General features: G+C 42.2%; 1 protein-coding gene across 10 annotated transcripts in view; it reads left to right on the top strand.

Annotated features, from left to right (window-relative positions):
• The window catches only part of PPFIA3 (PTPRF interacting protein alpha 3), a 113,937-nt gene that overhangs the window by 39,256 nt on the left and 61,459 nt on the right, over positions 1 to 13,222 (top strand). For 9 of the 10 annotated variants that reach the window (XM_072110271.1, XM_072110269.1, XM_072110268.1 and 6 more), the window contains exons 4-6: positions 10,600 to 10,764; positions 12,693 to 12,767; positions 12,855 to 12,935. In XM_072110271.1, the coding sequence (XP_071966372.1) occupies positions 10,600 to 10,764; positions 12,693 to 12,767; positions 12,855 to 12,935 (321 nt within the window). Of the gene's footprint in view, positions 1 to 1,948; positions 2,019 to 10,599; positions 10,765 to 12,692; positions 12,768 to 12,854; positions 12,936 to 13,222 lie in introns of those variants that run through there. The other variant, XM_072110270.1, reaches the window with a different exon arrangement.

The following is a 13,222-nucleotide window of genomic DNA, read 5'->3' as shown; positions in this document are numbered from 1 at the left end:
AGTAGTACATTTACATTCTTATTTTAGCATGTGGGTTGGGAATATTGTTATGAAGGAGCTATTCAATCTACTGGACTTATGTTATAAAGCTGGAGGTGTTGATCAGATTGACACATCGGTAAGGATAACTTTATCATGGAAATGTCTACTCTTTCTATACTGTGCAGTTCATTGGCCTGCTGTGATATATGCTTATCTCCATACAGAATTTGACATATTTAAAGGGGTTGGCCACATCTTAGACAGTTTAACAGGGTAAAGGCACATGAGCATTAAATGGAGACATGTGCTAGCTGTTTATTCAGCAGTTAGCATACTTTTATGTGCAGTCTTTTTCTATTGTCATCAGTGCCATTGTCTGTGGCCTAAGAACTGCACACATCATGTGCAGGTAGCTTTAGTTCAATTGCCTGATAGGGCTGTGCACTCAGTACTGAATGCAATTCTCTGGTTGGAGACCTGCTGATTTCAGTGCACTTTGTATTGAGCAAATAGTCCCAAAGGCAGCTGGTGACGAGGCTCCTTCGCGTGCAGAAGAGGAAAGTTTACCAGGATAAGTACAATAGCCAATCCTATTGGGGTATTTTACTTACCATGGTAAACTTTCTTATAAGTGGACAACCCCTTTAGGGATTTAAAATTGATGATGTCTCTTATTCTTGTGACTGTTAAAGGGTATCTATCACAGGATGAAAGATTGTAAGAAAAAAAATGCCTTCAAAGTTATGCAAATAAACTCATGGGCTCCAGGCTCCATTAACATCTATGGAATCTGGAAACCCCCAGGCTCATTTGCATAATTTTGTAAGCCTTTTTTTGTAAAAAGCAGGGCATAAGAAGCTAAAAGAAGAGCATATACTGGCAGAGGGGGCACACACCTGTATGTCAGTGTGCTTGGTTTACAATCCTTCATCCTGTGATAGATGTCCTTTAACGAGGTATTCCCACAAAGACAGAATTTTTAAATAAACTTAGGTTGACAAGATAACACATTCTCTAATTCAGTGTTATTAACAAAAATATAGCATTTCACAGCTATAGTTATATACCATCTTTATCAGTACTGTGGTTGTATTTTTTGGTTGGCAATAGATACGACCAAAAGCTATGGTAGGGAAGGTCTTCTTTCTTCTGCTCAGATTCTTCTCACATGAACGCAGATCTCCTGTACTGCAGGAGCAATGCACAAGGGCAGGAGGAGGCAGTTTCCTTCCTGCAGCTTGTAGAAAAGACAAGCTCTTCAGACAAGATAAGTGTCTGTAATAGCGATTCTGAATGTGTGTTTGGTTAGGCGAGATAACACAAAATATGTTCAGAAAACTATGGCACCTGGCCATGGTGCGGTGAGCACACAATGTTTCACCACACCGTGCTTAAGCCTGGACACCATTCTAAAAGATGTAGGAGATGTCCTATACTTGGGCAGCTTGCTCAGTGGAGAGAGGAGGGGTGAGGAGCGCTCACTTCCTTTTTTCACCTGGCCAGATCACGGGCAAGCACACCGCCATGTGAAGAATGCTGAATAAAATTGCAATGTGAGTGTTTAAAATTATCTATATCTTGTTAGCATCACTAAGGGATTGAGTTAGTTTCATGGGCAAACCCCTTTAGTGTTATCTGTTCACTTAAAGGGGTATTCCAGAAATCAGCATAATTCATATACAAATGGGTACTCAAAATATAAGCTAATGTGTAATTAGTTTTTATTTTATTTTACTCCCGTTAGCAGAAAATGCTGGTGACATAGACTGTAATGCAGAATTAAAATGCTACTGGCCCTTTAATCTGTCCGTTAATTTCCTCAGCGCAGTCCGTTGCAGAGCAGACACAGGACAGAAGATGGCCGCAGGTCACATGTCCACATCACATGTCCTGCACCTGCTTGGGCAGGTCATGTAGTCGGTTGGTTGCAGTGCATCCTGTGTGACTAGTGTTGTGGTGATGGCAGTTACACATCATTACTATGGTAACGGAGCAATAAAGTCTGTTATATCATCACTGGGAGCAGAGCATAAGAGGTAGGAGGAGTTACTGAGAACTAAAGGATCTTGGGACTTGTAGTTTCCAGTGGCGGCCATCTTAGTGATAACACCACCTACTTTAGAGAGGCCATAAATTTTGTAAATCATAAAATCAAAATATTTAAGCTCTGTTTTGTGACTAATGACATTGAGTATTGTTGTATTCATTTATAGCATTATGGGTTTTTGTGTCAGACGTTCATATTCCCGGAATACACATTTAAAGCTTCATATAGTTTGACTGTAATGTCCGTTAATGGGATGAACTGACTTTTATCATGTCTTGCATCACTCCAGTGCTGAGAAGCTTTCACTCCTGTGTACATATATCAGCTCTTTTATATATGTTTATATGTATACAATATATTAGCTCTTATTGTTACTCTCTATACTTCAAGTTTAGTGAAATCTTTAAATGTTCTTGATACATAGAAAAAAAGTTTTAACTCTTTAATCAATAGGAGATGCTGCAGCCCTTTCCACTCTAATAAATGTGTCAGTGGTGATTTAGCGTTGGCATTACCCTCTGGGTTGACGATGCCCTTGTCTCTGATCTTTACAAGGTGTTGAAAGGTAGGCTTTAAAATCTCCAGTTCGCTAATATGTTACTGGCTCCCAGATCCTACATTATTTTGTCCACCCGACCCATAAAACAAGCATGCCTATATAATTGTCAGGTATGTCAGCCGAGTGGTAACACCCTTATGTGAGTGGTTGAGTGGGTGTTCATAGCATAACACAAGAGATTATGTAGCAAGCCCTTATATTCAGATTCCTTTCTTTTACATGCTTGAATAGTTTGGGGCATATTTGCCCTTGAGGCTTTATTTGAAAAACTGAAGATGAGTTGATATGTCTTCTATGTTTTGTCTGAAGATTCCTGGACGATTTATGAGGAATGCAAAATAGTTGAAACGCCTTCCCCTTTTATCTCCAATCATTTGTTTTAGTCAGTTGAAGTTTGGTGATGGAGTGTCCAGCTCTAGATATCCATTGACCAGGGACAAAATGCACAAGAACATCAAAATCACAGATTTTTTAAATCTCTCCTGTTCCAAGGTCATCTCTGTAGAAGGGGCAGAAGTGCAATCTCTATGCAAGTAAAGAAATGTGGTGTTGTCACTAGCTTTTATGTTTTTCTGTTGCTATGCAACATAACTATAAATATGAGCTTTTAAGGAAATCAACCACTAATAATGAGTAAAACGAAACACATAATTGCCTTTTGCCGTCTTCACCAGGATCCTGGCACTGGTCTTCTTCAAGCTTGACACTCTGGGATCGCGAGAAAAAAAGAATTACAAAAAGCGGCCTGGTGCTCTGGGCTGTTAATTATTCATACTTCTCACGTGACGTTACCTCCTTCTCCAACATGGGAGAGGGAGGTATCTATCATGCAGGAGGCATGAATTCATGTCTCTCACTTATCATCACCCTTCTCTCCAGCATGGGAGAAGGAGGTGACGTCACAGGAGAAGTGTGAGTAATGAACAGCCTGGAGCTACGGACATCGCTTCCCTGCACTCCGGGCTGCTTTTTCTAATTTTAGATTTTTCAACAATCCCACTGTGTCAAGCTTGAAGAAGACCGGTGCCGGGATCAATGAGAAGAGGGTCGATAGGCGAGTATGTTTAGTTTAATTTTACTTTATATGAGTGGTTGATTTTACCATTTTCTTACCCAAGAAAGAAAATTCTCAAATTTTAATCCCCTAGTGATGTTTACACATTAAAGATAATTTTTTTAGCAATTTGCTTTACAATTTTACACAGCTTTATTGCTGTTTTAGTTTTTGTCACTCGGTGAAGGTCAGTTTAAAATTCCAGAGTGTGGGCGGGGACTCTCTAAGCAGAAATTTCATGATTCCTCTGATGCTGTGTGCTGACAATGTGCTTATATTGTCAGGGTACAGGTTTGAATACACTTTCATTCAGCTTCTAAACATTTACTAGTATCTGACACATATAAAAAAGGGGATCAGAGAAGAGAGATCATGAGTTCCATGGAATGCATGTTACACATAACTTTAATATTACAGGCATAACAGGCATAACATACACAGCTGTGCTATGTCTTCCCTATTATACATACTGTCAGATCTGCTGTGCCTCCCTCTCCCAGGATAAAGATCAGTTACCAGTTGCCAGTTACCAATTAGGTAAATTACTACAGACTCTTCACAAGGGCCCGTGCACAATAAATGTGTTCATCCATGTGCTGGTCAGATCCCACTGACCAAGCACAGTGCAGTGGACAGAGTCCTTGCATTATGTTTTAACCATCGTGCGATCAGCACATTGTAATGAATGAGGGAAGTCCCCATATACTGTAATATAGCAGTATATGATAGGATAAATCAGACAACCTAGGGTTAAAGCACCCTAGGGAGACTGAAAAATGGTAAAAATAAAAAAAAAAAAGTTCAAATAAAAAACCCTAAAAATTAAAATCTCCCACTTTCCCTAGAACTAATATAAAAATAAACATTAAAAATCATAAACACATTAGCTATCGCCGCGTCCGAAAATGCCTATTAAAATATAATAACGTTTTTTCACTGCATTTAACTCCGTAATGGAAAATAGCACCCATTTTTTGCATTTTGCACCCATTTCGAAAAATATAAATTCAATAAAAAAATCATACAGTCTATAAAATTATAGCAATGAAAACATCATCAAAAGTCGCAAAAAATGACACCACCCACAGCTCCGTACACCAAAGTATAAAAAGTTATTAGCGCCAGGAGATGGCAAAATATATATATATACATATATTTTGTACAGGAGCCATACACTCCCATACACACTACCCCGATACAGTGAGGGACACTACCCCGATACAGTGAGGAACACTACCGCCACACAGTGAGGAACACTACCGCCACACAGTGAGGAACACTACCTCCCATCCAGTGAGGAACACTACCTCCCATCCAGTGAGGAACACTACCTCCCATCCAGTGAGGGACACTACCTCCCATCCAGTGAGGGACACTACCCCCATACAGTGAGGGACACTACCCCCATACAGTGAGGAACACTACCCCCATACAGTGAGGAACACTACCCCCATACATTGAGGAACACTACCGCCATACATTGAGGAACACTACCGCCATACAGTGAGGAACACTACCCCATACAGTGAGGAACACTACCTCCACACGGCGAGGGACACTTCCGCCACACGGCGAGGGACACTTCCGCCACACGGCGAGGGACGCCACCCCCACACGGCGAGGGACGCCACCCCCACACAGCGAGGGGCGCCACCCCCACACAGCGAGGGGCGCCACGGCCACACAGCGAGGGGCGCCACGGCCACACAGCGAGGGATGCTACCCCCACGTTCCTTTTTTCCCCAGAGTTCTCTGCCCCATGTAATACGTTGTGCTCGCGGCCATTTTGCTAATAAAGGGTAAAAATATAAATAATTCGCCATACAGTGAGGGACACTACCCCCATACATTGAGGAACACTACCGCCATACATTGAGGAACACTACCTCCACACAGTGAGGGACACTACCTCCACACAGTGAGAGACACTACCCCCATACAGCGGGGGACCCTTCCGCCATACGGCGAGGGACCCTTCCGCCATACGGCGAGGGGCACTTCCGCCATACGGCGAGGGGCGCCACGGCCACACAGCGAGGGGCGCCACGGCCACACAGCGAGGGGCGCCACGGCCACACAGCGAGGGGCGCCACGGCCACACAGCGAGGGACGCTACCCCCATGTTCCTTTTTTCCCCAGAGTTCTCTGCCCCATGTAATACGTTGTGCTCGCGGCCATTTTGCTAATAAAGGGTAAAAATATAAATAATTTGAAATTTGTTCCCATGAATCACTGTAAACTTTGGATTCATCACGAATCGAAATTTTCCTGAAATTCTAAACAAATTTAGAATCGTCAGAATCGATTCGCCCATCTCTAATTTTGAAAGATCGGACATTTTGGGACTTGGCAATACCTTACATGTTTATGATTTTTACTGTTTATTTATATTTATATCAGTTCTAGGGAAAGGGGGTGATTTGAGTTTTCATGGCTTTTTTAATTTAAAAAAAAATTTTTTTTTACTGTTTTCCCGGCCCCCTAGGGTACTTTAACCCTAGGTTGTCTGATTGATCCTACCGTATACTGCCATACTACAGTATAGCAATGTATGAATCGCACATTGTAATGAATGTGTTAAAACGAGACAGCCTCAGGTCTGGGTGCACCCTGCGCCGCCAGGATTTATATGCCCCCAAGAGCTTTGCAGCATTAACACCCACTATCTGTGCCAGTACCGACTGCGGGTGTCACCAGCGGGTGTTTGCTGCTATATGCAGCAAACCCCCACCTTGTACAGAGAGAGTTCAGCCTGTGAGCCCCCTCTATACAGCAGGAGGCCACGTGTGACATACAGATATGGGTAAGGGGTTAAAGGAAATCTACTACAAAATCCAACATGATAGGTTTATCACTAACTCTGCACTTTGCACTGTGACTGTGATAATCTTATATTTGTTATCCATGACCTCCTAAATGACTTGTAAAAACAACTTTTAAAATGATGCTATTAAACCTTTAAAGGGAACCTACCACCACGAATCTACCTATAAAGGTAGATCGGGTGGTTGGTGGATGTAAGTGACGTGAGGAGAGCTCTTTTTAGAGCTAATCCTCACGTCCCCGCTAACTTTTGGGAAACTTTATTGACCGAATATGTAAATTTAGTTATGCGGCTACTGGGGCGTGGAGTAGCCGGCACGAGGCTACACAGCGCGGCTACTCCACGCCCCAGTAGCCACATTACTCCTCCTATCCTGTTGTGTGCGGTGCACAGCTCCTCGTAGCTGCGCGTCCTCGTCCGACAAGCCGGCTACTGCGCATGCGCAGTAGCTCCGGCCTCGGAGCTGGGACTCCTCATGACGGACGAGGGCGCGCAGCTACGAGGAGCTGCGCACCGCACACAACAGGGTAGGAGGAGTAATGTGGCTACTGGGGCGTGGAGTAGCCGCGCTGTGTAGCCTCGTGCCGGCTACTCCACGCCCCAGTAGCCGCATAACTAAATTTACATATTCGGTCAATAAAGTTTCCCAAAAGTTAGCAGGGACGTGAGGATTAGCTCTAAAAAGAGCTCTCCTCACGTCCCTTACATCCACCTACCACCCGATCTACCTTTATAGGTAGATTCGTGGTGGTAGGTTCTCTTTAAGGGCTCCTGTGTTTGTTTGCAGAGCCCCCCCATGCTATAGATTCACAGGTTGTTATAGTGTTCAAGGACCCATTCCCTCTCCCACTGTGTAGTGATGGGCAGTCCAACTCTTTTTAGCTGGATCCTTAGGTTCAGCTCACTAAAAGGCAGAGGGAGGGGGAAGTGCCAGGGGAGCAGGGGGGGGGGCAGACAGTGTAACAGCCTATGAAACTAGAGTCATTAGCAATATCCATTATATATATTACATTTCCAACCTTTCAGATCCTTTTGCAAATTGTTGGCACATTTTCAGTAGTCTTAGAATTATACAAATCTGCCGCTCCTAGCTAAATATTCACACCAGCAGGGACACGTGATTACTTCTCTCAGCTCTCATGCTGGGTAAGAAGTTGAGCTACCTGACACGACTGGGGGAAGCATGCTGTTGGGATGAGTAAGTACTGGTGCAACCACTGTCCTAGCTTTTGCTGGCAATCTCTATTATTTGGTAGGAGAGGCACAGGCAGCTATGTACATGACAACGCAAGATGTCCGAGCTCTTTGTGTTCATTCACTCATACCTCTGAGTGGCAGTCGCCTCTGAAAGAGTTAATGACCCATATGATACAGGCTGCCCTCTTTTCTGTTAGGTTGGAAAGTCGCTATAAATAAATACACATCATGGTGCGTTTCCACGCCATGGAATAGTGTAGGAAGTGCCTGTCACAATAAATGCAGTTGACAGGGTGCCACCGGCAAAATAAGACGGCTTGAAGGAGCTTTGTGTGTTTTCACTGTGAAATCACCTACGTGAGGACTTATCAAAGAACAAGACAGGGAGATTACACCCAGTGATCAGGCAATAGTGTGGCCGCAGATAGCGGGTTGGTATGGTGGATTCAGATAAACTCTAGTCTATATCTAGTGGTGTCTAGGTAATATAGAGAGGTGGTGAGATAAGAGAGAAACTGAAACCTACAACTGTTAGCTTAGAAAAAGTGCATTTTAGAAGACGGGCAAATAATAATAATACATCTTTATTTATAGAGTGGCATCATATTCTGCAGCACGTTATAAATCATGGGGGGCATATATAAACAAAATAAAACATTACAGCATAATAACAGTCGCATAATGCAATAGGAATGAGCACCCTGCTCACAAGAGCTTACAATCTATAATCTGTCACACCTATGTGTACAGTAGGTAAGGCTTTGGCTTTAGGGGGGCATATTTTTTCTTTGTAAAGTTTCACTCTGTAGTAGCAGTTGAAAACACTTACTTTTTGCTGCGCTGCAGAATCTGTAGGCGCTATATAAATGAAGAATTTTTTATTTTTTTTTCCATGTGGAATGGCTGATAATAATGAAAGCTACTTATATTTGCTGTGCAGATAAATTTAAGTCATCTCATATGCACCGTACAATATGAAATACAAATGGTATACAATGAAGGGATTAAAGGTTTTGGACCAAACGTTAATAGGGTAATTAGAAGACCCTAGCACCCTGTTAAATTTTGGGGTTCACTGTTTTGGAGTTGCGGGTCACACTATCCACCGCTGCAGGACCTGGGATTTCTTGTGAGGTCCATTACTGTCTGCAGAGCGCCTCCATGATATCCACACTCATATTGGTGGAAGGAGGGGCGTGCTGATACCTACTGGTGATGCCTGATAAGTTTGGTGATTATTGGAAAAGCTCTTTAAAGGGGTTGTCCACCTTCAATAAATAATTGATATTGTTTGTGTAATGAAAAGTTATACAATTTTCTGTTATACTTTCTATATCAGTTCCTCTGCTTGCTGTCCTGCTATAGAAAGCTTCTCTGTTTATTTCCAGTGGATAGAAATCTGCCCCTAGTCATGTGATGTCAAGCAGGCGCACAATCCGTTACTGTCACACGGCTCTGATTACACTCTGGGATAATAACCCAGACATCTGCATGTCCATCACATGACCATGGACAGATTTCTATCCACTGAAACTAAACAAAGAAGCTTTCTATAGCAGGACAGCAAGCAGAGATCTAGAAAACCCTGAGGTATTGATACAGAAAGATTAATGGAAAATTGTATAACTTTTCTTTAAACAAACAATACCCCTTTTTCTGTTAAAGGGGTATTCTCGTCTGGGCACTCACATTCAGTTTCACTAATCTTCCATATATAAACATTTCTTCAATTGGATGTTATTAAAAAAATGTTCCTGTGTGAAGATAATTTCTCATAAATGTAGCCATGTTGTCCCTTAGAAACCAGAAAATAGCTTCCTCGGATACGACCACCTCACACTCTGGCAGCGGTGGCCAGACATGCGCTATAGAGTCCTGCCGGACCACCAGGATTCAGCGTTCATTACCACAGGACGGCTGAGGGACATACAGTAACTCCCAGACATTTCATATACAAAAACAATTTGTTTCTTTATGTAATCCCTCCAGCAGAGGTGGCCGTATCCGAGGAAGCCATCTCGTTTCTAAGGGACAAAATTACTACATTTATGAGAAATTATCTTCACACATTTTTTTTAATAACATCCAATTGAAGAAATGTTTATGTATGGCAGATTAATGAAACTGAATGTGAATGCCCAGACGAGAATACCCCTTTAAGTTACTACATATTTTAATGTTTTTAGACACAGTTTGCCGAGCAACTTGTATTCACACATTATTAGCATTATAAATGCCAGTTTGACCAGTTTTGGGGAGAAGCCTAAATAAAGCTTTCCAACATTTTTAAATTATCAAAATCACATGGAAAGGTGGCAAACAAATCCATGATCATTTGTTGAACCCTGCATGGGATTGATCTCATGTGATTCTGTATCACCGCAAAGCAACAGATCAAATGCCATATTGCACTACAGGGAAGCGATTGATAATTGCCAACAATATAAACGCCAGAGAAAAAATTCTACTTGGAATTCACAAAAAATGAAGAAAATAGTAGCCTTAGAAAATGGCAGTGACCTGGGTGGCAGCAGCACCTGCGGTGGTGGCAAAAGTAGCTTCATGTTAAATATTGTCGTCTTTGTTAGCACTCCCTTATGGCGCAGTCCTCAGGAAACTATTAACAATAATCCCTCAGTGTATTGTGAAGCTGTTAGTCTTTGATATCAGACATTCAGAAGGTTAATAAAAAGTGTTTGGTCTACTGAGATTATATTTTCTTTGAGTACAAATAAGTACAGAACAGACTGTTCACGCCATAGAATCTGTTATTGCAGCGCCAGGCTTCTGGCATGGACTGATTACTAGATATTAGAAAATCTCCACTGCAAGATATTGCAGCATGGCCCAAGCTGCCATTATGATAATATCCTCCACACACCCGCTATGGATTTTTCTTCTTTGCTTCAATTTTCTTCTTTCCTCCCTCTCCTCAGCTGCTGTTGGAACACTTGGAATGCTTGGTGTCCCGGCATGAGCGCTCGCTGAGGATGACCGTGGTGAAGAGACAGGCACAATCGCCCGCTGGTGTCTCCAGTGAGGTAGAAGTGTTGAAAGCTCTAAAGTCCCTCTTTGAGCATCACAAGGCTCTCGATGAAAAGGTAAAGGTGTCCACATTCTCAGGAGCTTCAGTGACGTGCCCATGATATTTATTTAGGCTATACCAATGGAGTTTTATCCGTTAATTCAGCTCATGGTGCACAAACACATTATTTTCCATGGGCTCACGCACATGGCCGAGGTTTCCACAGACCCGTGTCAGAGTCATGAGTCTGAGATGCAAATCTCAGTGATTGTGTGGTAAATATAATAATACATGACTATGAGGACAGGGGGTACAACCGTTGTCTCCTGTTTATCACCTATGCTAAGTTTGACCAGAAAAAAGAAAAATTCTGCTTTAATAATTTTAAGTCTTTCCAGTTGTGCTGGGGAATATACAGAGTTTAGGTTGGCATAAAATGCACTAATTTATACATGTAGTGGGATGGGTACACAACTGCAGCCTTTTATGTGCTACCTTGAATTAAAGAAAGAAATCGCGGATCCAGCTCTTGAACGTCCACAGATGAAAAACTGGTATACAAAATAAAACGTCAACGTAATTCTAGCACTTTTGTGTGCTCTTACTCAGTCATGATTATGTGTATACCTGTTTTTTCCTGTGGACGCCATGGATTGATGAAATAAAGGCGGTTTTAATTTTTTCAAGAGCTGGATCCGTGATTTCTTTGTTTAATTCTGGACATATACCCGGCAGCAGGGTGGATCCGTGCACTGAATGACAAAGCCAAGGATTTGGGTGAGCTGGAGTATTTTGCTCTTTTGCCTTTTTATGTGCTACCAACCTAGCTCCAAGCACCTTGAGATTTGGGACTTCGTTATCGATCTGTACTTTACTGTTAAACAGCCTATTGATTCCTATGTAAATGGCGACCACTCTCACCTCCTCTATAGATCGCCATTTGTTCCCACTGGTCAAACATAATGACTTTTGGCTTATATCCTTGTGTAGAGCTTTTTGTGTGAATATTGGCTCAAGGCATCTGATGCCCACCTCTGCCATTTGTAAGTGCCACACACAAACATTTCCAGCAGCCAGGTGAGACGGTTCTTTATTTACCAGTATGTGATGGTGAATAGCTGACTGAACTTCAAGTAGACATTGTATATTGCCTACTCCTAACTCAAGTTGCTTAAATGAAATCTACCTTTTGTTTTCAGGCATTTTGAGCCAAACATACCTTGAGAATGCTGTAGCTACACTGATGCAGAAACATATCTTGTTTAATCACTGAATTGAGTGGTTTTGCTGAAAATACTGTCATAAAATTATGATAATGAGGCTCTGTCGCTCCTGTTCCTGGCTCTGGTTCTTCTCCTCTCAGTTATGTACTGCTCCAGAGAATAATGCAAACACTGTGTTGTCCATGACAGGCAGAAGTAATCAATCGCTGCAGCATACCCCAGCTGCTATATGCGAGTCATCCAGCTCAGGTTGATTAATCCTGTCTAGACAGTTCAGAAAACTCAGTGTAATATATTTATGAACCGCAGCCAGCATACAACCCAACTTTCTCAAGATCCCAAATTTTATGATTGTTTTTTGAGCAAAACTGCTCAGATCAGGGATTAAACAAGATATGTTTCTGCTTCAGTGTCGCTACAGGATTCTTAAGGTATGTTTGGTTCATAATGCATCAAATCAAATGGTAGATTTCCTTAAACCTCAGCTATTGGTCACTGAGAGTTGCCCATAGAAATAGGAAATTTCATGTATTAATTTCAGTTAAATTGATTGTCAGAACAGTTAAATCAGGTTGAGTTCAGACGAGTGGGGACCAGGGTAGGAGTAAAACAAAATAAAGGTTAATCACAATTCATCAATGCTGCTGTATTCACTGGTTATGGTCCTGGCCTGATTGGAGGTCCCTGGCCCATAGCCCCTTTTTGCTCTTTATAGTTCAAGCAAGCAGGCTTTTATTCATAAACCATTGCAACCCATTTTTTCCCCCTTTACATACAACAGGTTCGGGAGCGCCTCCGTGTGGCCCTGGAAAGAGTGGCGGTGTTGGAGGAAGAGCTGGAAATGTCCGGTCAAGAGGTAAGCATTGTGAGTTTGTTAGTCATGACTGAATCCTGATGTAGTGTGTAGGAGTTGTAATGTCTGCCTCTCCTCCTCTTCTTCCAGTCTCTTTCACTACGAGAACAGCTTGCAAGGAGGAGGTCAGGAATCGATGACGGCAGTAAAGATGGGGACTCGCAGAGTTCTGTAAGGATCCCATAGCAATATTTTTTTTTAGGAGAATGAAATTGCAATTTGCTGCATGATGGAGCTTACAGGTCTTTTACCTTAGTACCTGTCTCTCAGACTAACTGCAATGAAGTTTTGGTGATGGATAAATTTTCTTTCATGTATAAAAGGAAGTGATAAGATAACTCTCCAGTTTAAAGGGAACCCGTCCCCACAATTTTTTTTTTTACAAATGCAGTTAGTGACAAGTTTCCATAGAGCTTTATTAACTTCAATGACACCCTTCTTTTAGCTAAAAATGGTTT

Source organism: Engystomops pustulosus, chromosome 6, assembly GCF_040894005.1.
Source record: "Engystomops pustulosus chromosome 6, aEngPut4.maternal, whole genome shotgun sequence".
Classification (NCBI taxonomy): domain Eukaryota; kingdom Metazoa; phylum Chordata; class Amphibia; order Anura; family Leptodactylidae; genus Engystomops; species Engystomops pustulosus.
Note: the sequence above shows the minus strand (reverse complement) of the source record. Positions and strands in the feature narration are given on the sequence as shown.